Genomic DNA, 25,501 nt, shown 5'->3' on the forward strand with positions numbered 1-25,501 from the left:
TGTATCAGCAGCAATAGTAGTTTGTTCATACACAGCAGTGAGGTGCAGTTCTAGATGTAATACTTACATCTTATATTACTTACTCATACCTTTTTCTTAAAAGGTCAGTGGTTTGTGTTTGTTTTCACACATATGTAGATCAGTTCATAGCATCATTAAGTAAGCAATGGAGAATCACCCATTAAATCCTTTGAAGGAAAGCCTATGAATGGGGTCTAAAATTTAGTTGGGCATAGGATGGCTATTTTTGTGCTGATGTCGATGCATCTACGTCAGTTTACAACTCCTAATATCTGTACTGAGCGCTGCAAAATGAGTAGAAGACAAAAGGTGAGGAAAAAATACACAGTTTGGTAATATCTATTATACAGTTAAGAAGTACAGCCTAGAAACTTTCTTTGTTATAGTGAAATTGAACTCCTCTTGGATCAACTGATGAGTATGAGTTGCATGTCTTTTGAAGCATCTTAGAGAGAGTCTTGGGTCCACAGAAGAATACTCCGATACTGTTGCTGTAATTGCAATAACAACAAAAACATGAGAGTAGCAGAGTAAATTGATAGACTGTACCTTTTGGCTGCCTCTGGCTTGGAATCTTTTGAAATGACTTTTTGAGAAATAAATTTGAAAAAAATTTTGGTGTTTTCACAAATTATTATGGTATAATTGTTTTAATACTTTAGTGTTTATTTATATTGCTACGCTAGAGGTTGTTGAATGGTAATCTGCTGGTTTTGATCTTCATAGCTTTTTTTACTCAGAGACCTAACACACTGCTTAGACTGAAAATGTTCAATACTTTTTCATTCTCAGTTGTTTCTGAATTTTCTTTCTTTTTTTTTTTCTTTTTGTTCTCCTCATTTTAACACTTGTCTTCCTACAGACAATTTTTAAGTCTCTGATTTAATAATAAACTTTGTGAGTAGGCAGTTCTTATAAAATAAAAACATAACCAATGTAACAAACAATTATGTTCATAAACATACAAGTCTGTTATAGGGAGCTGTAACCCTTGGAACTTGCTGTAAAATTCCTTAACGAGTTTGCTTGTAAGTACATGGTATATATTGCTAACATACATACGTACACACAGATATGCACATCTGTTGTGCTCACGGGGAAAGGTCACTGTACATAAACAAGGTGCAAATAACAAGTGACAGCATGAGTTTCAAAAAGTTTGTTCCTGGAAAGTAGGGACTATAGATATGATTTTGGAGAACAAGCCATAGTCAGCAGAAGTAATGTCCTGAATGCTCAGGAGCTCGATTACACTGGTTTTAACTTGGAATGGTATATTCCTGCTAACCTGCTAAAAGACACTGTTGCAGTTAAGTGAAATTGTGCACCTAGATTCAGAGATCCAAAATTTGTACAATTCAAAAAAGCTGATTGTTCCATCACACAGTAGAAACTCTAGAGTTTCTTTGCCTCTTGAACCTTCTGTAATTCAGAGCAAGAGAAAGTAGGGTTCTTTCTTGTCCTCAAGAATCCTTATTTCATGTAAATTTCAACAATGAACATAAGCATGGTCTAGATTCAGAAGCCAATGAAGATTTTTCTGTCACTTTAGCATTAGCTTTCTAAGAAACTACCACAAGATCTAGTATTGAAAGTGAATGCCCATCTCTCTCCCTGAGCATCAGAAAAACATTTTTTACTCAGTTGTACTTAACAAAAGTAACAAAAAGTAATGTTTCTTTAAATGTAATTTAACGTTTCTTTAAAAGTAATGCAACTTTAAAAACTCTCTGCAGTAGAATCCCTATAAGAAGTCTTTCAAAAATCCTGTTTTCTAGTCTTGACCTTTTTCTGTTTTTAATCTTTTGTGTTCCCTGATTGTATTTATTTTGACCTCCATCAAGTGCTTTCTCTATTACTGTTATTTTTGCAATTCTATGGTATTCTGTAGCTTACTGTATTCTCTTTCATCTCCTCCCTTTCAGCTTCTTCTCGGGTCTTTTTCATCTTTAAAAAAAAGTTTTCTTCTTTTTAGTTTTGTATCCCCGTCTCCCAGGTGCAAGCCTTTATTTTTGCATCAGCAGATAAATGTTTGGAAATCATAAAGAGTCACAAAGATTCTGGAATTTTCTACTGTTGAACACAAAATATTTCAAATTCTCGCTTCAAAGGGTTTCAGGAACAAAGAAGCTTTTCTCAGACCACTAGCGAATCCACTAAGTTCAAATGAACTGTCTTTGCCAGCAGAGATGAACTAATAACCGAACAGCATAGTCTTGCAAGAGTAGCCAAATATGTTAGAGGAACAAACATATCCTTGACATCATAAGAAAAAAAATCACAGTTTATCTCTTTAATAACCATCTTCAAGGGAAATTAATGCTACTTTGTCCTTTGTGCAGAACAGTAATTGGATTGTGTGTTTCAATTATATCTGGACAAAGGCCAGGATATTGAAATACTTCTAAATATTAGATTTTCTTGTCCAAAAATTAGATTTTATTGGCATTCTCTTTCCGAGATTTCTTCATTAAAAGCTTCATTAAGCATAAATCTTCTTTCCACACAGCAAAAGCCTTAAATTATTTTAAAAGGGTCATTTAGAAAGGTTTTCCCTCCCCTTCTCCTACTGTTTATGCTGAGAGAAGAGTTACCTAACAAGATTAGAAGCCAGCCTGCCTTACCTAGGATGGTTTTCGGCTAGTTGCTTGAACTCATTGTTCCAGTTTGGCCTTCCATAGCAGGTCTTCTGTCTCAGACCAGTAATTGCATCCATCTTGTTATCATAATGTAGGGCTATGTAAGTAGCCTAGAGGCAAATTTACAAGATAATAATTTTAGAGTCAACAACATATACTCCAAGTAAGAAGAGAAAGCAATAATGCTGCTTCACTGTGAAAGACTGACGTATTAATGAGGGAAACTGTGCAATTATCAAATGGCAGGAGAGGAGTACCCAACAGTTCACAATATTACTAGAATTGCAGCAAGCACTTCTAAAAGTGCCCAAGACCTCAAAGGAGTTTCATTTGTTCATAAGCAATGTTTGAAATGATTTGAGACTAAATGTCACTCATGTAGGCAGGTCTTAGATTCCTAAACCTCAGCCTTTGGATACCTTACCCTACACTTCATTGCATATCCTAAAGTGACATTCCATTTTTAGTCCAAGTTGGAGTTTAAGAAAGGGAGAAAAGTGTGCTGCAACAGAGTTTGACAGTAAGTGTTAGTAATTATGTGCACTTTAAGCAACTCTAGAGCATTCTGCTGATGATGGAAAAGACAATGGAAGTACCAAGTCAGCAGGCATAACACCCTGGGTGTTTTTACGTTTCTCCTCAGATGAATACAGGTGCAGAAAGTGTTACCAGCTCAGGTGAAGCACTGAACTAAGCAAGCTGCAGGGTTAGTTCCAAGTGCCAAGAAAAAAAAACAACTTGATTTTCTTGGGCATTTACTATCTCAGCTCTTATGCTACTTCTGTTACCATGCTATCTGAGCACTTCCCAGATCTATTTAAAAACAAAACCACCATCTCTCCTAATTGCGCTGCTATTGTGTAGGAGTAATAATCATTACTATCACTGTCAAGAAATTACTAGAGGAAAGCTAAGTTTAAAAATGGACTTTGCATTTATTTCAGGCCCTAGGATGAACTAGGCATAATTGTCATCTCTTGCAGAAGTAGTTGCTGACATTTAGATCCATTTCCTGGGATTATTGTGTATTTCTTGTACTAATGAGTTTTCCATGTTGCTTAACAACTCAATTATTCTGGTCAAGCAGAATTGTCACAAAAGGTCATGTTCTAGAAGGTTCTTTTTAATTTGGGCCAATGTAATGAGGACTTAGAATAGTCTAAGAAAGAACTTAAAGTGTTTGGTGAGAGTGGGAGGTAGGGAACTGCAGGATTTTTTAATTGTTTACAACAAAATTGTGTCACTGAGCAGATGGACTATTTCTGTTCATATTAAGTGGAACTTTTCCAGAATTTTTGGTGTTAGCCCTTGCTGTAGCTTACAGCATTAAAGTTGCCTAGGAATCTCAGAGGCATTGCAAGGAGCAATAGGTTGAAACATAATTTCTTGTCCAAGCAGAGGCAGTTATGTGCCATATCTGTTTGACCATCTGTTGCCAACATGGAATTTACAAAGAGCTCAAAACACTAAACAAACGTTTTGTCTGAGGAGTAAACACCTGAGAGTAGTGGAGGGTGCACTAGAAGGTGTAAATTGCTGCTTGGATTCAGCTTCATCCAAGTACTGGTCATTTATATGGTGAGAGAGGCAGAAAACAGGGAGAATGTTGGTTTTGTTTGCTAAGGGAAAAGTAAAGCATCATCCAAGTGTTACTGTTGATGAAGCTCAAATTAACTGGAATTTACTAAACAGTGTTAGACTAAGTTGAATAAGTTAAACTGAGTTCAACAAAATCAACCCAGTGTAAAGATTAAGTGTGTAAAGGTCAGATGATCCAATGAAATTATCACTTGACAATTTTAAAGTAAATCAGAGAAAATGTCTTTTCAGACAACATGAATGGAGCCATTGAGTTTGTTGCCAAGATGTTCTGAGCACAGCAGGTTTCAAAAGCGCACTGGACATATATTTGAACAACAGAAATTATGGCAAATAATAAGAGTAAACAAAACTAGCACACATTTCTGTACAAGAATGTCATAATCTATTTAAAGTCCATTCCAAAGACATGAACAAAATGTGCCTTCACAAGCTACTGAAAGAGTCTGCACTTCTTTGTGAGACACCTGGTAATCAGCGCTATTCAAGACAAGACACAGGACTGGAAAGATCATTTACTTGATTTCTCCATTCCACTTTTCCTAAATGTGAGGTGAAAACTGATAGCTTGATGTTTTTATATTTACAGTTCTTAGTCTCTCTGCTTCATCCATCATTTATTCTGCTGTTCCTGTTCCATATGTTGCCATACTGGAAAAGCAAGGTACATTAACTCAGACTTGTAACAGTTTCAAAATTACCTGATTTTCATCCCAGCCAGTAAGAAATATGTGATAACTTAGAAAATCATTTTTCCCTTTTTCAGCCATTTTTGCTTCCAAATGGAACAGAAGATCAGCAAACCACTCAAATGCTGATGGGTCTCGACAAATCCAGTAAAAATAAACCTGTCAGATAAAAACAAAGAGATTAATAAGAAGCAAGCTTTCAATAAAACTTCCTAATAATTGACTCAACTCATTAACCACATAGCACGTCACTTTTCTTCACTGTAAATTTAAACATAATTAATCATCATTTTTATGATGTTTCTATCTGTTAAAAATTTTATTTTCATTTTAAACATTGAGTGAATATATTAATGTACTATTGAAGAATGTTCAGGTTTCCCATTTCTCCCTGCCAGTGCATCTCAGCTTTGACTTATAATACACAACAGTGTGTTTCTTGAAAATAACTTGGTTACTCTTTGAAATTTTGGAATTATTTTCAGTTATGTTTAAAAAGGAATTCCAATTTCATTCAGCACTGAAGCAAGAAAATATTGTTTTGCAAGACCTTATGCCATAGGTTAACAGCTGATGTGGTAAAAAGTTAACATTCTTAAATTCAGATGACCTGTATAAAACAGGCTACAGAATGCCCCTGCTTCTTTTTTAATGTATTTCTTGTTGAAATTTGAGCATATAATTCCTAGTGAAACCTGAAACTGCAAATTAAAAATTGTCAAGGAAGTAAAGTGAACCATTATTCCATGAGTAGTTTTCTATTGGTTGAAAGCCTCCTTTCTGTGAAAAATTTAGTTTTTTCCATACAGATTTCTCTAGCATTTTCTTCCACATGCTAGGTCTTTAGTTGTCTGTTGGATTGGAGAGCCTGTTACTAAAGTTTTTTTCCCCAGGTAGAAATTAGAGGCTGGGATCAACTCATCTTGTAATGCTCTTTGTGGGAAACCAAACATTGTGACCACTCATTGTGACCACTCCAGCATGTATATGATCTCTTGAGATCTGTCGTCTTAACTACATACAAAGCATCTTCTAACTATGTATATTAGATTGTCCTGTGTGACCACTTCTGCAGAAACAACTTCTGCTGATCATTTGCAAATGTCTCACCTGTGTACAAGTTAATAAATTTTGCAGGCTAGGAGTTCCTGCGTCACCCAGGGGACGAATGTCTGAAGATCCCTAGGTGTGTATCCAGACATTATCCTGATGCCTGGCTGAACCACAATTGTAAGACAAATTTGATTGCAATTTTTATAACTCAAATTCTGTAGCTATTGCCACATAATCCATCATTACTTTTGAACAGAGGATGTCAGATCTTGAATGGGCAATGTAGTTTTGAATGTATTTATTTTTACAGTGCCTTCAAAGAAATAATTCACAAACATGGAGAAAAACTAAAAATATACCATTTCAGATGGAAAAGGAATGGTATGGAGGGAAATGTGTAAGATTATAACATAGGGATAGTTGAAACATTTTTATTGTGACTGTGATTTTTATTTTGTTGCAAAATCATTTAATTTTTTCCAACCTATCTCTCTTTGTGCTCACCACCCCTTCTGTCTTTTATTATACCTCAATATAAAAGGTAATCTGAAAGGTCCACCTCCAAGGCAATCATTGTGGGATCTCTGATGATTTGGAATTTCTAGCTCTTTTTCATAGAATCAGTGAGACAAAGAAGCATATTAAACACTTCTGAAGTGAAAAAGAGAAAAGAAACCATAAAGCTATAAAGAGATTTCCCGAAGATTTAATAGACAAGGTTGTCAAACTTCTGGTAAGGTGGTGGGAGAAAAATGTGGTAACACCACGTTTCACTGGAGATTTGGAGAGAGACTAACAGTAATTTGAGAGGTTTCCTAGATCTGAGCGTACTGTAAGGGACCATCTGTGGTTTCTGTAAGAAATATAAATGAAGTATGATCCCAGGAAGCAGAGATAAAGCATTCAGGGTTAAGTAGGGTGTTTTTACAACCTAGGAACAGTACTGTCTGCAGAACCTCAGTACCAACCATCTTATCTGTTTGCTTTTCCCCTATCTGTTTCAATCTTTAACTTTAAATATAACACCATTGCTTTACAGAGGGGCTGCTGCTGATTTACACTGGCATAGCTTATGAGGAAATGCAAGCCCACTGACTTAATAACATTTCATTTTTGTGACCAATAATAACATTTTCTTAAATTACCGAAACTAGATAAGATAGATAGCCTTAACCTTTGTATAGCTTTTTTGTGTCTGAATCCTGAAGTCCATGCTTCTTCCACATCCTCAGCAACTTGAAAATCAGCCTGCTGAGTGCTGTCAGTCTGTATCACACCATGAGTGTTGATTTGTAGTGAAAAATTTCTTCCATCGACCTCTGCTTGGGCATGTTATTTTTGAAGTTTCTTCATCAATTCATTTTATGGAAATGTCTATTTAGAACACGTATGTGGAGAGAGGACATGTGCTTCAAAACAAATAATTGTGTGAGAGGTAGTAACTGGGAGCATGTGGGCAGGACTTGGAGCCAAGTACATTTAGAGAAGGAGGAAAAAAAGCTAGTCCATCAGTTGACATGATGTGGTCTCTGAAATGGGGGACTGATTTCTGGAATATCAGACTCTGGAGCTTGAAGGATGGCTTTTAGCTGGTTGCAGACCTAGCTGTCACAGTAACAACTGTCCAACCAAACTGTCTCTGCACAGACCTATCAAGGATGTAATTTTCTGAAGGTGAAAAAAATTCCTTAAACTCATCTTTGGTGCTGTTCCAGTGAAGTGATACTCATTGTACTGCCTCTAGTTTTCATGTGTTAGAGGTGGTAAGCATTTGGCAAAGAAGAAAGACCATGATTACAAGTATTTTTCGGCATGATTGTAGTCTTAGAATTAAAAGAATTAAAAGAAGTAGTGAAGAAGGATGACATAGTGGTAAAAGGTCTCCATTTCACTTAGATCAAAGAGGATTTCTAGTATAATATGTTAAAATAAATGATGTTTATAAAGAAGTTTGCCTTTCTTTATACTGACTGGCCATAGCATAGCACATGTATAAAATACAATAAATGGACAATAAAATTAATCCTTATTAAAACTGTAGCATGAAGTCAGCATCAATGCATTTCTATAATTAAATATTTTTTTGTAAGCTTCATACTATTAACTAACAGCAATTATTTAGGACTCTGAAAAATCTGGTCTAGATTTATGTTTCCTTAGTCTCCACCCACCCTACACCCATTGACTACATTCATCAGCTTGATGGCTTGCCCAAGTAAACTCTCTTAAATTTTCCAAGTGCTCTTTTTGCAAATTGAGTTAGATGCAGTATTGCTATTAATCAGATCTGTAATGCAGGATTTTGAGTAGTCACCTATTCCTGTAATGCTCTGCTCCCTTGCAGTGCATGCATATTTATCATGCAGTTTCCCACATCCTGAATTTTATACAGTAGACAAGAGCAAGAACTCTGATACCTCTTTCCTATAAGGTCAAAGAACAGACTTTGTAAATCAGCTTCCATCATGCGGAAAGTCATTAATAATTATCTCTTGATGACTGTCCATCTGTTTCTCCCTGCTCCCAGAAGACAGAGATAGAGCTGCAGCTCTGGGCAAAGCCAACATTTTGGCAAAGGGGTGTAAAAAATGAGGTATCTTCATCTCTGACTCTTCCTGCTTGCTCCTAGACGTGACTACTCCCTGCAAAACCCTCTTAGACCTGCAAGTGGGCATCAACCTACAAAACCTCATTTTTTCCTGTTCTTGAGTATTCCATGGCCCCTATGGGCTCTAGTATACAAAAAAAAAAAAAAAGATCAGAGATTTGCAGCAACCTAATTAATTGATGTGATGGGCCACTATAGGTAAGGCACAGCAGTGCCTGCAGCCTGGGGCATGCAGGGGATGGGGGTTTGGCAGCCTTAATGAGGCACTAAGGGCTAGTGTGACAAGCATCCCTTTGTATAAATACAGCACAGGGCTTGAATTAATACCCTCAAATTTGAAGCAACAGCTCTAAATTCTTTTCAAACACAAATCAGAAAGATATTTACATTTGACAGCCAAAAAAGTCCAGTTTTTAGATCTTTGGAAGAAGATGTTTTGTGGTGAAGGCTGTGTGCTGGAATAGACCTCCAAGCAGAAAGTTATCTCAGAGCTTTCAAGAAGAGCTATTGTTGGAGATGGCATATTGGGCTAGATGGAACTTTCGTGCCACTCAGTAGAACCTTTCTTATGTCCTTATATAGGGTAACAGAGAAACTGAATGTTTGCTACTACTACTATCTGATGGATCAGTATCATTTTACCAATTTCAGCAGCAATTGATCTGAGAAATGAGACCACTAATGAAAAAAATAAAAGAAGATAGTTTTTGTGCATAACTAAAACTAGTAGATACTTCCCAGCCATAACTAGTAGTAGTGCCCTTCCTCATGACAAGAAATGATAGGGAAATGAAGGCTCTAAGGCTATTTAATTGTGAAGAATCAATTAGATAAATGTGTACTCCTTCTGATTTGCTGGGTTTTTAAAATTATACAGCTGCAGATGTGGAAGCTATGAGTATTTATATCTCAACCCTATGTAGGCAACACTAAGAAATATTAGTCCAATAAGTGTAATGATAGCTCTACTCAAATCAAAATGAAGTTGTTAAAAAAAGAAAAACCTCTTATTTATTTCCTTAATAGACATTTCTATGGTACTCATCACGGCAGAAAAGAAGTGCTGAATACTTTGAGGAAGATTAAATTATTTGTAATTATACCACAAGTGGAAGCTTTTAACCAATGGAGAAAAAATCTGGAGCTACCCTAAGATTAATCGTTCTTACTAAGATGATTGTTAAATTTTTTAAGTAATACTGTGAACTTCCCCAGGACCTTTCATACAGCCTTTCAAAATATTTTACAAGCACCAATGAAGTTTAGCCTCAGAACACTTGTGAAAAATAAGCATCACTGTTCCCACTGCACCAATAAGGAAGCCAAGATACAGAGAAAGGACATAAAGAAATCGTGATACTTTTGTATTTTACAGAAATTCAGAAAAATGGAACCCTATAGGAGAAAACCATGGCAGAATGCACCATGCATTTATCTTTGCAGGCATTTATCCAAGATTATCCCTAAGCTATAGATGAATACTCTGAGATACAATATTCTCTCAGTGCATAGTTAAATTCCGTTCTTTTGTCTTTAAGGTAGCAACAGCCATGACAACAATAATTTTACTTGTATACGTATAGAATATACATATCCATAACATGTATGTACATTTATATAGCTCTCCTTGCAGTGGAAAAGATTTTTCTGGTATAATCTTTGTGTTTGCTAATACATTTCTTCCCACGTCTAGCACGTATTTTTCTTTTTATTTCCCTCCTTTCTCAGTGCTTTTTCTGCCTCAAAGATCCCCCTTGGCAATTTGAACCTGTCCTCAACTCCTCAGTTACTAAAATCCCAGATGCTTTTTCAGTGGCAGCTTGTCATTAAGATGCCAGTTTTAACACTCTTTCATTTAAAAAGATCAGTCTCTTGGTTGTGCAATCAGCTCCATATGTACTGACCCTCTCAGAGATCTGTCCATTCCAATGCAATTTCAACAATTGTCCTTAAATGTGAAATATTGAACAGTTCCTGATTCAGCTTTTACAATGGAAAATGAGCTAAAAGAAGCTGTAGCATCCACAAGTCACCGCTTGCTGTGATGGATAAGGAAGAGAATGTTTAGTGCTAATTTTTCCCTCTGTTATCTACTTATCCATCACCCTAATTCACCCATCATCTCTTCTTCATCAGTTCTCCCCCTGTTCTGCCACATCTATCCTTAACAGAAGATATATGACAGGTTAGCATGTTAACTTCTTTAATGCATGCCCTATGGACTCAAATACATTTATTTTAACAATATACTTAAAGTAGTTTGAAGCAGTAATATGCATCTCAATGTATGCATCTCATCCAAAGCTTAAGGGGTTTTTTTTTGGTGCTAAAGAGGACAAATTTCTCTTCTAGCTCTCCATGTGTCTAGCTAAGAAAGTCGTTCCACGTTTATCTCCAGTTACTACTGAAAACCTGATTCTTCACCTTTTACTAAAAACATTGCAGCTAGGGCTGCCTTCTTCCTGAGAGAATGACAGTGAATTCAGGAGACCCTAACCCACAACAGCTTCTGAAGCAGCTGGAAAGTGAGTAACTACTGCTGAGAGCAAGTGAAAGCTCTCCAGTGAATCTCTAGCTCTGAATTGCCTCTCTCACAATAGTCTGACTTGTGGAACTTTTTGCTGGGGTGATATGCTTTCCCGCTTACCTTCTGCAGTGCCACTGCTGTGTTAGGGTTGCAGCATTTGTACCAAATGGATTTTAAAATAGATGCAAATGGTGTGACTCCAATTCCTGCTGCAATGCACACACTCACTCGATAGTGGAAGATGTCTGTGGTTGCAGAGCCGTATGGTCCATCCACAGCCAGCCTACAGTAATAAGATGTTTTGTCAAGGGTCAGCAACATATAAAATGACAGAAAGGTTAAAATTTGTTGGGCTATGTACTTTCAAAACTTAACTTCTGTTAAAATAAAAGAGAAAGACATAGCTAAGTTGTTACATAAGTTACCTACACAAAACCAATTAATTTTTTAATAGCAAAGCCACTGTTTTTTTCTGAAATGAGAAGACAAGAGTACCCACATGAGTTTGGGGCCTGGCCATCTATTTAAGCATGCAGTTGTAATTTTCTGGCTTTCTGAAATGTGATTAGTCATATAATTGCATGTCCAAATTTAGCTGTGCAATTTGCATATTTAATTATGAATTACTGAAAAGCATCCTATTTTACAGCTTTATTTTCTATATTGCATATATCAAAGAGGAATACATTATATTAATCATTTAGAACAGTTCTCTACATGTGTTAAAGTAATAAAAGAGCAAGAAAGAGATCATGCTATGCAAGACAACTACTATTTTCTCACATCTCTGAAAAACAGCATTTCAGAAATATATTTTTGGCAATAATACTGTACTTAGTATCTGACATAAAGGCAAAATATGCAAGGAGATATTCTGGTTTATGTTACTACCTCCTATAATCAATGTTGCTGATGCTGAGGCAAAATTAGAGACATAAAAGATTATTAAATAATCAGAATAATTCCTCTAACAACATGAACTGTAAATACACACAGTGCTTTGGAGTGCTCTGTCCAGTCTGTCTTTAAATAACATAAGTGTTCTGGAAGATGGTTTCAGTAACAGTCCTTAGGAAAAATGAGTTTTCTCCCTCTTTCAGATTTTCTATTGTTTTTCTATTGTCTTTATTATCTTTCATGTTTAAAATTCCACTTAAATACTACAAACAAATATGCAGATATAGGAAGAATTAAATGTTTTAACTTAAAAAAAAAAAAAAAGGAAGATCACCAAGCAATGTTTCACACAAATATAGGGATGCAATACACCTCCAACTCCATTGTTGCTTTTTTAAAGTCCTAACAAACATTTTCCCTTTCATTTGTATTTGTCTCTTTTATTTCAATATTCTAAGTGCTCTACAAGTGTGGTTGCAAATTAAACAGCTACTCAGGGATAGTTTTTGGAAATCTGTCCTTGGATATAGACAGAACAATCTACTCTTTTAATATGTATTAGTATTAAGATCACTGCTCAGTCCTGTACTTTTTGAGCACTCAAAACTTCCTGTAAAAATACTGTTAATTTAGGGTATATATATAAAGTGCCTAAGAACTGCTTTCAGGTAAGGGTTCTATTTAGTTCAATGTGAGCTTGTGAGCAATTCTGATATTGTTAGCAGATTGAGAAAAAAATTGATCTGTAAGGAATTTCAAGAGCTTCTTTAATCTGTTTCTGCACTACACAACAGGATCAATTATTTCTGAATCATTCCTTACAGGGATTTGTCTTGTCAGTTTTCTTCTAAATCCTGAGGTGACAGAGATCCCATCATTGGTCTGAGCACCTTGACAATCTGCAGCTAAAAAGCTTAGCCAAATACAAATACTCAAAGAAGTAGGAAGGAGAAAGCACAGCAAAAGAAACTGATCTATACAACCTATTCATTTGACATAGAGATAGTGAAGGAAAATAGAAAGTAAACAAAGTGAAAAAAATATGATGTTTGTATTTGCCAAGGGAGCAGTAGAAAACATGATTATAGACTATTTCTATGCTGTTACTAGGATTGTTTATATTCTTTGTGTCCATTTAAACAATTTAATTAGAACAAAGCATTATATTTTTGGGGGAAGGAAGGGAAAATATTTAGTTTTGGAAAAGTAACAGCAATTAATTCTTGTGTTACTTTTAGAATTTAAATGTTTGTTGATCAGAATGATTGTGTAGTAATCCTGACTGTGAGAGAAGTTAGATTTTGGGACAATGCATTAAAACAGCAATTAAATGAGCCAAAATCCCCAAGAAGCATAATATGGGACTTGATTATTTTCACAGGAATACTCTGTTTTATGGTCTTATCTCCCAAACTAGTCAGAAATCACAACTGTCTTTGCTACCTCTATAAATGTACATACATTCTATTTGATTCTTTTTAAAGTTAATTACAATAGATATATTCTATTTTTAGAACCTTATCTTATTATTGAGTGCTACATGTCTTCTGTTTTCTCCTCAGTTTCTATGTTATTTTTAATATAGTCACTAAATTGATGTTTAGATATTGAAACCTGTGAAAAAGATTTGGTTTCTGCTTTATTGCTAGCTTAACTATTGAGATATTCTTTTTCATAAATTGCAAGAAAGCAACTGAATAATGGCATTAGGCACTCTAACAAGATTATAAAGACTCTTTATATATGACAGCACAGTTAATTTCAACTGTTCATTGTAGCCAGCAACATTTGATGACATTTTTCTGTTTCTCATTCTTCACACTGACTGTCAATCAGTTTGGACCATTTTTGCTCCAGTTCTGCTGAAATAGCATACTTATTCCAGTTGCCTTTATTAAAGGCAGAGCTTTCATTTCTAGTTGCTATTAACTGATATAATATAAAGTCTGGATCAGACTTTCTTCTCTGTTCCCACCTTCTAGTATGCTTTGGTAGCTTAATAGTGTATAGAAGCTTTTTAGAGGAATGTTCTGTAGCATCCAAGTCCCATTAAATTATAAAAATATACTTAAACAAGTTGTTCGGTTTTACTAGAAATGCTCTATCAAAAGAAAGAGAAAATACTTCCTTCAGTCCCAGGCCCTACACACTCCACTAGAATTGAAATGATCTTCTGCTAATCATTTGGCTGAAAATCTCCACTGCGCTTGCAAGGATCTGCATAGTCTGAATCCATTACATACAGAGCTGGTTGCTTAGCTGTTGACTTGCAACAATGAGATATCAACCTTTTGCTTGGATTAAGATGCCACAGATACATAATTTGCATGCCAATAACCTTTATAAAGTGGAGTATGGTTTGGAAAGTGGGGAAGGGTGCTGGAAAGAGGAAAGATTCAGTCAGAAGTTCCCAGGGCTACAAAATATCTAACTAATTGAAAGGAAAAAGATGGAATTTTGGATAGCAGGTGATAAGTGACAACAAAGAGTAAGCATATAGGCACAATGCTAGCAGACAGTTTCCTGTGTCATTTTAATTCAGTTCTTAAGCACCTGTCAAAATGGATATCTTTAGCTATAGATAGAGATGTTAGAGATTTAGATGATAGTGGCAGAGATATAGATGTTGATGTGACCTTTAAATCTTGGATTAATCATCACATTTTCTTAATAGCTGTTGGCCTAAATTCATGACTGTGTTTTTTTAGTGGAATCGTGTATTTATGAATCCAGAACTACGATCTAATACCGTATCATAAAGAACACACATACCAATTAATTAAAATGTCAACATTTATTTTAAAGTGTAGAATTAACATTTTAAAATATATTGGTTGTTATTCAAACCTCGGTAGCATCCATAATTCCCTGAAAGCTTTTTCCTCTGCTCCAAAGGCCTTGAAGAGGGCTGCAGTCCAATCCCCGACAACCCGTATGTGAACACTGAAAAACTCCTCCTCAGGAGCTGAGGTGAGGGTGAAAGGGTGCCACTCCAGCTGTGAGACAGATGGGCACTGTAGAAAGATATATTGACCAGGTCCCATTTTAAAGCCACGTTTCTTCATGTGAAGCTCAAGGACTCCAGAGGAATGTGTCACCACCTAAACAATAATAGAAAGACCTGTTTTATTTTCCCTCAGAAGAGTAACTGTTTCCAATAGGTTACAGGTCACTTTGCAATCATTTCTACTTGAGTTCAACAGTAAGGTAATGCAAATTGAGATACACAGTAATTTTTGTTGCAGTACTGTTGCTGTCCAATAGCTTGAGAGCATGTTCAGTGTGTGTCATAGGACAGGTTGCTTTGTAAATGTAAGAGGCAGAGCAAAGGCTGTAGCAGTTTGTCAGCTTTCTATCTTTGTAGAGCCTATGCAAAAGGATTCCCTAATAGACTAGTTTTACTCTCATGTAACACAATTAAGATGTATGGGATTATTATTGGTTTGTCAAGAAGAAAAAAAGCCCAGTGAGCTCAGTTCTAACATATTTTCACTAAGACGTAATCTCAGTTAAGCAAATTGTTCCATATGTCACACATTGCATATTGAGATTGTCAGATTGTAGCCATTCTGAATTCAGCAGCAAGCCGTATCCACCATGCTTTTCCCCTCACAGAAGATAAGCCTGTTTCTGATCACTGACTTGATATGTGTGGACTTGTCTGTTTCAATAGCGGCATTCCCCAACCATTCTGCTCTAACTTAAATAGGCCCTTAGCACACAGAGATATTTCCAACTCGGATAAATTGTCACACTGTTATTAATGAAACTTCAACTACTTATGCTAACTGATAAGACTTAATCTCCTTTGAAGCCTCCAGTTTTGAAAGTAAAAACGGTGTCCTACTGAAGTTGAGGATGTCTCTGCTATTTACTGCAGCAGTGGATGATTTTGGTTCATTAAAAAGAGAGAATGCCTGTGCAGATGTTTGTGTTTTGGTGGTGTAAAGTCTGGTTCTTCATTGATCAAATTTGGTTAGCATGGAATATTCTTATGGACTTGCTATTGAAATAAATGCAAAACCTAAAATCAATACTAGAGTAAAACAATGATGATGATAGACGAGCTGCTCAAGTTAGGAGTGAAAAATGAGGTCACGATATAAAGAAGTTACCTATAAAAACCAGAAAATTCATTGACATAATGTTGGGATTTTTTTACACATACATACGAGCTATGTTACATACCTTAGTTACAACCACCTCCTGTCGAAACCTCCAAAATCTAACAATTCTTTCACAAATGTACACCATCATGGGACTTAAAACCCACTTCCAAGCCTGTAGAAAGTTGCATATTAAAAACAAACAAAAAGTTTATTTGAATATATACAAAAAGATTTTGCATTTCTGGTTTAAAGCAGCAGGTAGCCTAGAATTAAATTTGATTTCTCTTCTGTGATTTTTGGTTTGCCTTTCTCAAGAGAATATTTCTGTTGCTACTGCAGCAGTTCTGGCTTTCTTGTGGAACAGGTATATGGGATTCCTTCACATACACACTCCAAAAGCAGTGCTAATACCTCTCTGTAGTCTAGTCAAGAAGAATCCTTTAAAATATTTTCCTACTAAAAGGCAAAAAGATTAATCTATTTAGCTGTTACATATAAATGCCATTGGACTTGAAGATATATAGATGTATACATTTATGCAATATTACCCATAGCCTTGGTATTTTTTTTTTTTAATATTCAAAGTCTAAAATATTTTGGAAGGGTCAAATAGGAGTAGCTGTTACTCTCAGCTGTGAGTTTTCTGATGCTGCATGAGAAAATATTAAGTCTCAAATATTCAATTAGAGGAATGGATATGTTTCTATTTAATCCATTAGTCAGCTCTGTATCAACAAATGTGATTTTTTGATCTAGGATATTTAGCTGGTCATACTTGGAGTATGGCAGATGATTGTTGTGCTTGTACTTGCTAATCACATGAATGGATCTCTAGAACAATCAAAGATACTTGGCTATTCAGGGATAGTAGGTGATAATTTCAGTGAGTTGCATTGATAGCTAAGATAATTAGATGTAATTGAACTGTCATGATTTTTTTTCTTTAAGAAATACTGTTTTATTGACAGTTTTGTTAATTCCACAGCTCAGTCTAGCAAACTGAAGACTCCACTTTTAAAATCTTCAAAGAGTAACTTTACTTGTTGTAATGTTGACTTTGCTCTGCAAACTGGGAAACAAGGGCTATAAAGTATCTTTTATGAGAAGAGAGCCATAAAATCATGTGGCTTCCTTAGGAAAGTGCTAAGAGGATGGAATGGCAGTTTCCCAAGGTCAAGTCTTGAAAATTAAATTAAAAAATTGTATGATTTACTAATGGGAAGAAAACAGCATAAGCCAGAAGATTCTCAGTTAAAGCAGAAACTCAACACATCCGTTGTCCCTAAATACTACAGGTGTCTCTGCACAGTGGGTAATCTCACATCTTGAATATATTTGCATATATATAGCCACAATAATGATGAGACCTGTTTTTCCTCCCTTGCATTTGTGCTACCTGTAAATAAAAGCATGTGACAGGAATGTTAAGGTTGCAGGCTACCCTGTGTGAGAGCTCACTGAGATTTTCCAGTGCAATGGAGCATTCAATCCAAAATGTCTTTTGACTGGGTTGGACAACAGGGCATCCATCAGGAGGTATGGGCTGCTAGACAACGTGATTCCTGGACAGCTAATCAGGGCATTGATATTCTTGCCCAAGTTGTGTTTCCTCCTGTAATGAGAATGAACTGAGATGGGACAGTGATGGCTCAGGAGAGGCTGTGAAGATAAAAGTCTCGATGCCCTTGGTAAGAGAAAAGTGCTTCATTGTCTTCAGTGGGAGCCAGATGGGGCTCCTAGCTGCTGAAATATGTAGCAGGGGAGCAGATGTATTATGACTAAGAGAGAGGCTCCACTGTGGTGCGCTTCCCCCAGAGCCGTGACCAATGAGGCATGCACTCCAGTGTCACCTCACGCAATCCCAGCTGTGCACAAGGCTGTCCCCTCCCTGCTCAGTCCCATCTGTCCCTGCCTCTGCTGCACAAGCTTTGCCATGGCTTTTTAGCCTCTGAATGAATTTTTGCTATCTGCGGTGTCTAGCGCGTATCGCACCATAGCACACTACCCATCCAGCAAAGCACTACTTTTATAGGTGATCTATATGCCATACGGTATTATCACAATTCAGTTAAAGTAATGTGACTTAGCATGGCCTTGGGTATGCAGAATAGTGTGACAAAATAGGTTTAACGCAGAGAAGTCAAAGTTCTCTCCAGTTAGCTTTATGATAATGAATGTCAGGACATGCTGTTAGACGTAAGCTTGTGTCTGTATTCATAGTGTGTAGCCATGTATTGATTTTTATGGCAACATTGTAGCTTAAATTTTTAGAGGCATTCATTTTCTCATTAATATTCGAGTTGGATAGTGGCTAACAATAGTTTAGTTTAAGAAAAATCTATGTCAGCTGTTAAAAGAGCTACAAGACACTGAATGCTAATTTTTCTCCTTTAAGATTTTCTTGGGTATGTTTTCTCTTTTTGGAAGAAGCAACAAAAACTTGCATATGAGCAAGCTAAATCTCAAGCTGTAAATGTTAAATGATTTTGTTTGGATGCTAGACATCTGACATACTGTACAAGTCTGCTACTTAATTACCCCCTGTGGATTTGCAATCTTGTTGTAGCAGAAATCACCCTTCCATGGGACATTTTTTTGTGCTTTTCGCCTTTCCCTTTCATAATTCATTGTTTCAAATTCTCTCCTTTTTACTTAACTTGAGACATCAAGGCTGGACAATATGAAGCATCTGCCTCAAAGCAAGGACATAATTTTTTCTCAAACTTATTCTCCCTTGGTATTTAGACTATCTATATTAAAGTATTATTAGTTAAAATAAGAATATTAATTTGCATTTCTAGCATTGCTGTTCCATTGTGTTTTCTGTAACTTTACCCTCATAAGATTTTCACTTGGAGGTTACGTGGGTGCAAGGAGCACATTAAGGATGCTGATGATAGAAAATAATTAAAAATAGATGTACACAACAGATTTAAAGAGAGTACAATTCTGAAATCCATACCCTTCAAAGGAAGTCTTGCCTAAATAAAGGATCTTCCAGAAGTAAAAATTATTATTAATGACATCAAAATTTTATACAGCAATCTTCATCTGTACCTTTCTGTATTGATTATAGAGGAGGCTGAGATCACTGTCTAAAGGCATAGGGAGAGCTCATGGAAGCGAAATGTAAAATTACTCTCTAAATGTGACACTAAGTGCCAGTCAGTAGTATACACTCCACATCCCCAAGTATCCCTAAGATATTTGGCATCTAAAGGAAGGCCATTAAGTCAAAAACAGAAGACAAACATCACTCTTACCACAGGTTTGTTTCCGGAAAACTGTGGCAAAGGGCACTGAGTGGTGTTCTCCCATTCCAAGTAGCGATCCTTACAGTAAGTGACATTGTGAAGCAGCAGACTCTGAGGTGTCTGACCTCGGACAAGCTGACTGAAACCAAAAATATTCATCAGTGATATACCTCTTTGCAAGGTTTCCATACATCTGTAGGTTTCACACAAATAGTCAAATGCAGATTTGGAGATAACTCAAAGTTCAAGAGCTTTCAACCCTGTCCATTTCAACCCTGCATGGTGTTTTGTTCAAATTACCTTTCCTTTACCTTTGTGATGACTTTTTGACCAAATGCAAGTAGTATATTGCCATATTGGTATATATCAGTGAAGTTGCAATGTGGAGAAAATGTACATTTTGCTCTTTGTAGCAAAATTAGAATGATTTCCAAAGTTCTTTGGAGCAGACACTTTCCCCTCCTTTGTATACAAACATCTGACATTGTTTAGAAAAAAACAATAAAATTTAATAGTGACAGATCTTCTCTTTCTTTTATTGCTATGTAAATGCATCTTTAAAAGCTGCAAATAAAGTTGGAGGGTGGTAATTAGATGTGTACTCTCTCAACATACGAAATTTTAGCTTTTTTACTTCTGAGAATGTTAATGATATGAATTTTCCCAAACATATCAATCCCAACTGTTTGGTTTAAATGGATTTCAGCTGTTGTTGATTATGGGTAGAGAGGGAAGTCTCTTATGGAGAAACCCTGTTTGTTTCATGTTGTTTCCCTGATTTTTTCCTTCCAGACTTATTTTGGCTCTACAATGTCAGTCTGCCCTGCCCACCAGTGTAACAAGAAACAGGGAGATAAGAAGTGCTGTCTTCTCTTACATAGCAATATCATTATCTGCCATCAGTTCAGAGAGAAAGACAGAAAGGATGTTAGTTTGAGTCATCTTTTTTCAGTCCCCTGAGAAGGAAAAAGAGGTGGGAAGTGGATGAAACCTGGGGCTTTGAATCCTTTTGGTCAGCTGGGTAGCATCAAGGATGTTCTGGGGCAGTAGGGAGTTGCTCTGTTCAGTGTACTCCCAGGCTTGTGCAACCAGTATACTCATCAAATGCTATCAATATGGCTGTTAAATGTGTCCTCTTTTTAGGGAAGTCTCTTGCTGAGGGATGCTGATCAGCTGGCTAGGCAGAGAATGCTTACAAAGCTCAAGGTTTAAAGGGTTCATTATAGTTGTTTGAAACTGAATTCTAAATTATTTGCTGGGGAGAGGGAAAGTGGGACATTTTAATAATACCAGGATACAATTTACAGCATTTGCTTAAGCTGTGCCTCTGAAACTTGGGACAAATTAGTTGGGCCACTTTCAGGAACACTCAGAGCTAAACTGAATGTGGCAGCTCTCAAATCCCAAGCAGATGAGTGGAAAGTAAACACCACAAAATGTTGTAGCAACCCATTCTCTACCTTGTGATTTTGCCATCCAGGGATACCTCCAGGGAACAGGCAGACAGTTGTGCTGCTGTGGGCCAGGAAGTTCCTCTGTGTTAGTGTTCTGTACATACATTAGTGATGGGCAACACCATATCAGTAGTTTACAAAAAAGACATAAAAAGTGTACTATGATGACACCAAGTGAATCTGTGAGTGTAAAATCTTTGCAACAACTCGGGGTCATGTGTATGCTAGATAGTCAGGAGGAAAAGATCTATTGGAGCAAAGCAGTCTTTGTTGAGAGCCTTGCACTGTACATGTTTGAGGGTTACCTAGGGCTTAGGATCAGGTCTGTCTTGATCCCATGAATGGATTACTTAGTGCTTGGCACACAGAGATGTGGTCCTGTCAGTGTAATCTTATCGCAAAATATTGTGTTATACTGCCCAAGGTTGCACCATTGTGTGAACCAAAACATTGGAGATGAGTAGGACCAAAAGATTTGCATAAAAACTTCACTCCCTATATGAATTAAAATATGAATGTAGATGCTCTGCTGCAGATTACTACTATTGCAGAGAAAAGAGAAAAGGAAGTGAGGAAGAAGCATAAAAAGAGAAGAAGCAGAACATGTCAATGAAGCTGGAAACAGAAGATGGAAATGTTTTCATCAGTGGGCACCTTTTTGCTCTCACTCTGCAGCAAGAGATATATCAACCCCTGAGCTTCTCAGGAAGGCTGAGGCACCAACAGGGCAAATCTTCCTCTTGTTCTGAGGAACAAGAGGACAACCAGTGACCCAGAAGTCATCCCTCTCCATAAATGCCACCTGAATGGGCTAGTCATAAACTTGTTTGTTTTTGTACTCTTTTAAACCTTGTTTATAGTATAGTGTCTATAATATATATATAGTGAGAGAGAGAGAGTATATATATGTATATATACACTATTCCTAATCTGCAACTCTTCCAGTTGTCACAGATGGCAGGTTTTTTTGACTGATGCATTGATGAGGTAGGTGCAGGTTGTAAGATGGTATCAATGGTTGAAAAGACTAAACCACACTTTTAGTCCTCAGACAAGTGGTATCATTTAAAAATCTTTCATTTTACAATCTATCTCCAAGAAAAGATCCCAGCAGTTCATTAACAGAAAGGCACAGAATTACAGATTTGAATCATGTTTCATTTCAAACTATGTATATGTACCTCATGTAGTTTATGCAGATACTTACCCCACACCATGGATTATTAAACCAATGAAGAAAACCACAAATAGATGATGAGTATACCAGAACACCTCATAGCATGACCTTCTAATGAGCTCAGTGGATGAAGTCATGATCAGAATTAAAGCTGCAGTTATCACAACTCCAGTTGCTCCAGCTATAGTGTTTAGTACCTCTCCTGTTGTGTTCTAGAATGTGAATACATTATTACTATTAGTATTTACATTAGTATTACTAGTAGTTGTTGTTATAATTATTACTTTTATTACTACTTCTGTTACTATTGCTATTGTTACTGTTGCTGTTCTTACATATGAAGCTGAATTCTAAGATATATTTTCATCATAGGAGCAAAACCAGAACAAGATATCTAGGCATGGCAAACTGTCATTTTACCACAGAAGATCATGGAAAAACATCCTTCTGTTCTATTTCCACTCAAGCTTATCCCAGACAGATGTATAACCGTTTACTGCCACTTACTTATTTCAGGAATTGAAAGGAAGAATTTAGACAGTCTCATTAGTACTTTTATATATTTTGCTTATGTAAAAGTATCTCAGAAAAAAAAGAGAAATTATCAGAGAAATGAGAAGATTAGACCTAGAAATGTAATGAAGAAATGAACACTAGAAACCAGCTTATTCATATGAGAGTGATAAAGTGAGGTGTTAAGACACCTGCAAGCATAAAGATGTGTGGGTCTTTCATGCTTATTTTACTTCAAAGTCTGCAGGTTTTTCACATCCCTGAAATAGTGTATAGAAGTGTCACACTCTTGTTTATCTATCTAGCATATCTCATTCACTCTCTCCTTACATTTACCTGGAGATACCTTGGATGATGCACAGAATCACACAATTACAGAATCATAAGGGCTGAAAGTAACCTTGAAAGATCATCTAGTCCAACCTCCTTTCTAGAGCAGGATCACCTAAAGTAGGTCATACATATTTTGATTTACTTTTTAAAATACATGTTTATATTTATATTTTTGTGTTTATCAATGATGAAACGTTAATATACTGGGCTTCAACATGTTTCTTCTTGTTCGTGACTCACAGACATCAGCACAGGTCTGTTACATCTGTCTAAACTCACCAAAATAAACTGAAGTGAGAATGAGGATGTATTTTGAACACAACAGTCAGATACTGATCTCAGTTATAAAGTGCAAGTCATGAGAACAGCAGTAAAACAGCATAGAAGATGAGACTTAAGCTAAATATGCCAACAGAGTGTAAATGAAGTTCCTATTTGGCCTGTAAAGCATATGTATCTGTTTTCTCGGTGCTGACACACAGAAGTGTGGGCACTCAATATGCCTTCTGGATCCTGAGTTAGTTCTACAGCTTAATACAGTAGCAGAAAAAAACGCCTATATTGTACTTGTAAAGTGCACTCATTTGATATGGAAATCCTAGAGGTGATAAAATTCCACAATGCCATTTTACAGTCACTTTTTGCAATAAAATCATTCTTTCAAATGTTCACACTTGACAGCACACAGTACATTTTCAAATTGGTGACTGTGAAAAGTGTGTTCAGATCCTATTACATATTAACGGGATTGATCTGGGTGATATTTTGAACATTTCCATTACAGTGGCTAGTTTGAATGCTGAGATGAAACAAGGAAAAATGTCAAAGGCACTTGCTGCATTGCCACTGCAGGACTAGGATGAAACTGAAAAGAATGCCTGAACTGTTCTCTCAGAACTTTCTTCTCTGAAGTTAGACTCAATCTTTTATTTGCTTTCCTTGACAATTTATTAATTCTGAGTGTAGCTACTGAGATAGAAGTGAGCAATAAAAATATTAGAGTGAGCAATATAAATATTAGAAGTGAGAGTAAAATCTAGGCTAGCAACTGTGGGACAAATTACTGGGAGAAATCTGGGAAAGGATCTCCAAAATGCTAGCGTTCTTCCTCAAGCAATTTAGGATCTTAATGTCAACAAGAGTACTACCTTACAAATATATCACCATGAGGAAGCTTAATGAAGAAAAAAAAATGCATGCTGAAGGACAATAGGTTCCTGTTCAGAGCTGTGACCTCTGTTCTGTTCTTGGGCAATATTTCATGTACATGAAGTGAGAGTGTGCACTGGATGTGCAGAAAGACTGGTCAGCTTAGTTCATGCTTGTTTTGTTCTGATAAACCTGACTGCTTTGTCAACATAGCCATGCAAGAAAAGTTTTTATGTGATATAGTTTTGTCTTTTTTCTTTATGGAAAGAACTTGTAGTTGTTCCATATTTTGGTTGTTTAGTTTAGCTTTTAAAAATTCTTTGCAGATTTATTTCATTGTCTACTAATACTCTTTAACACTCCCCTCCCTCATCCACCCCCTTCCCCTGCCCTCCCCCCTAGCTGTATCCTGACAAACTAATTAAAATACTGTGGACATTTCTTTGAGCTTAGTAACCTGAAAATTGCAGTTCTGAGTAAGTGTTTTCAGCTGAAATTGAGGTTAACTTTTGGCAGCACCTTCTTACTCTGGTTAAAAGGCTTTGAAATACAGTTTTACAGACAACAGAATCCACAGAGAAAAACTTTTTAGATGAGGAAAACCAAAAAGTGACAGCTTACTGTTTCATAGGTCCTGATTGGGTTCAAGTAACTTTCATTTGGGCTCTTGCCAAGGCCAGAAAGTTTATACTGTAACTCCCCGGCTTCCTTTGACTGGCTGGTATGATACCGCTCTATGTTGATCAAGTGGGCAACAATATGGATGGCTGCAGGTGAGAAAGAGTAGTGTGAAACTACAGGCACACTTGTACTTGTTCACAGTGCCAGAAAGAACTTCACTAAGCATACTATGAACTATTTGAAATATTTGAGCAAATACACGTCTAATACAAATGAACTACTTCACCCTGGGGAGGAGTGGAACAGGTCCAGGGTCACTTTCCATATTTACAGTCAAGTGTCCTTCAGTCTTCAGTGTAATCAAAGCAGGACCTCTTCAGAGAGTATTTCATGGTATTTGATTTAAAATTGATCAAAATTAGGTAAGCTCATTTAAATTCCCATTTTTAAAGTGGATATACTAGGAGATGCCATGGTCTAATATTGCTACACAGGACACTAACATGTCCATTTTAAGCATAGACAAGTTTGGAACTTGCATCAGGAATATTTAAGAGATGGATCCAAAAATCTGTTCCCTATTAACAAGTAGCTATAGCACTACGTTATGCAGAGGGATCCTGAGGAAGACGCAGGAACTATGATTTTAAGGGAGAACTCTGAATTAAAATGTTAGATCTGATTTGCCCTCAACATCATATACCACCCTACTCTCCAAAGGTATATGAAATGGTCAGCTTAGAAAAATACATTAGAGCAAAGTAAGAATGCCTCTGTAATTATTTTCCTGAGAGGAAAGAAATTAATTGCAAAACAGGGAAAAATAAAGGACTTTGTTTTATTATTGGCTAACATACT

General features: G+C 36.4%; 1 protein-coding gene across 1 annotated transcript in view; it reads right to left on the reverse strand.

Annotated features, from left to right (window-relative positions):
- Positions 1 to 385: 385 nt before the first annotated feature.
- NOX3 (NADPH oxidase 3) overlaps positions 386 to 25,501 on the reverse strand; it is a 35,453-nt gene continuing 10,337 nt past the window's right edge. The window contains exons 5-13 of the mRNA XM_010209601.2: positions 24,644 to 24,789; positions 22,058 to 22,239; positions 19,406 to 19,535; positions 16,222 to 16,314; positions 14,881 to 15,134; positions 11,257 to 11,419; positions 4,961 to 5,107; positions 2,646 to 2,770; positions 386 to 512 (exon numbers count right to left, since the gene is read on the reverse strand). Of these exons, the coding sequence (XP_010207903.2) occupies positions 386 to 512; positions 2,646 to 2,770; positions 4,961 to 5,107; positions 11,257 to 11,419; positions 14,881 to 15,134; positions 16,222 to 16,314; positions 19,406 to 19,535; positions 22,058 to 22,239; positions 24,644 to 24,789 (1,367 nt within the window). The remainder of the gene's footprint in view (positions 513 to 2,645; positions 2,771 to 4,960; positions 5,108 to 11,256; positions 11,420 to 14,880; positions 15,135 to 16,221; positions 16,315 to 19,405; positions 19,536 to 22,057; positions 22,240 to 24,643; positions 24,790 to 25,501) is intronic.

Source organism: Colius striatus, chromosome 2 (assembly GCF_028858725.1).
Source record: "Colius striatus isolate bColStr4 chromosome 2, bColStr4.1.hap1, whole genome shotgun sequence".
NCBI lineage: Eukaryota > Metazoa > Chordata > Aves > Coliiformes > Coliidae > Colius > Colius striatus.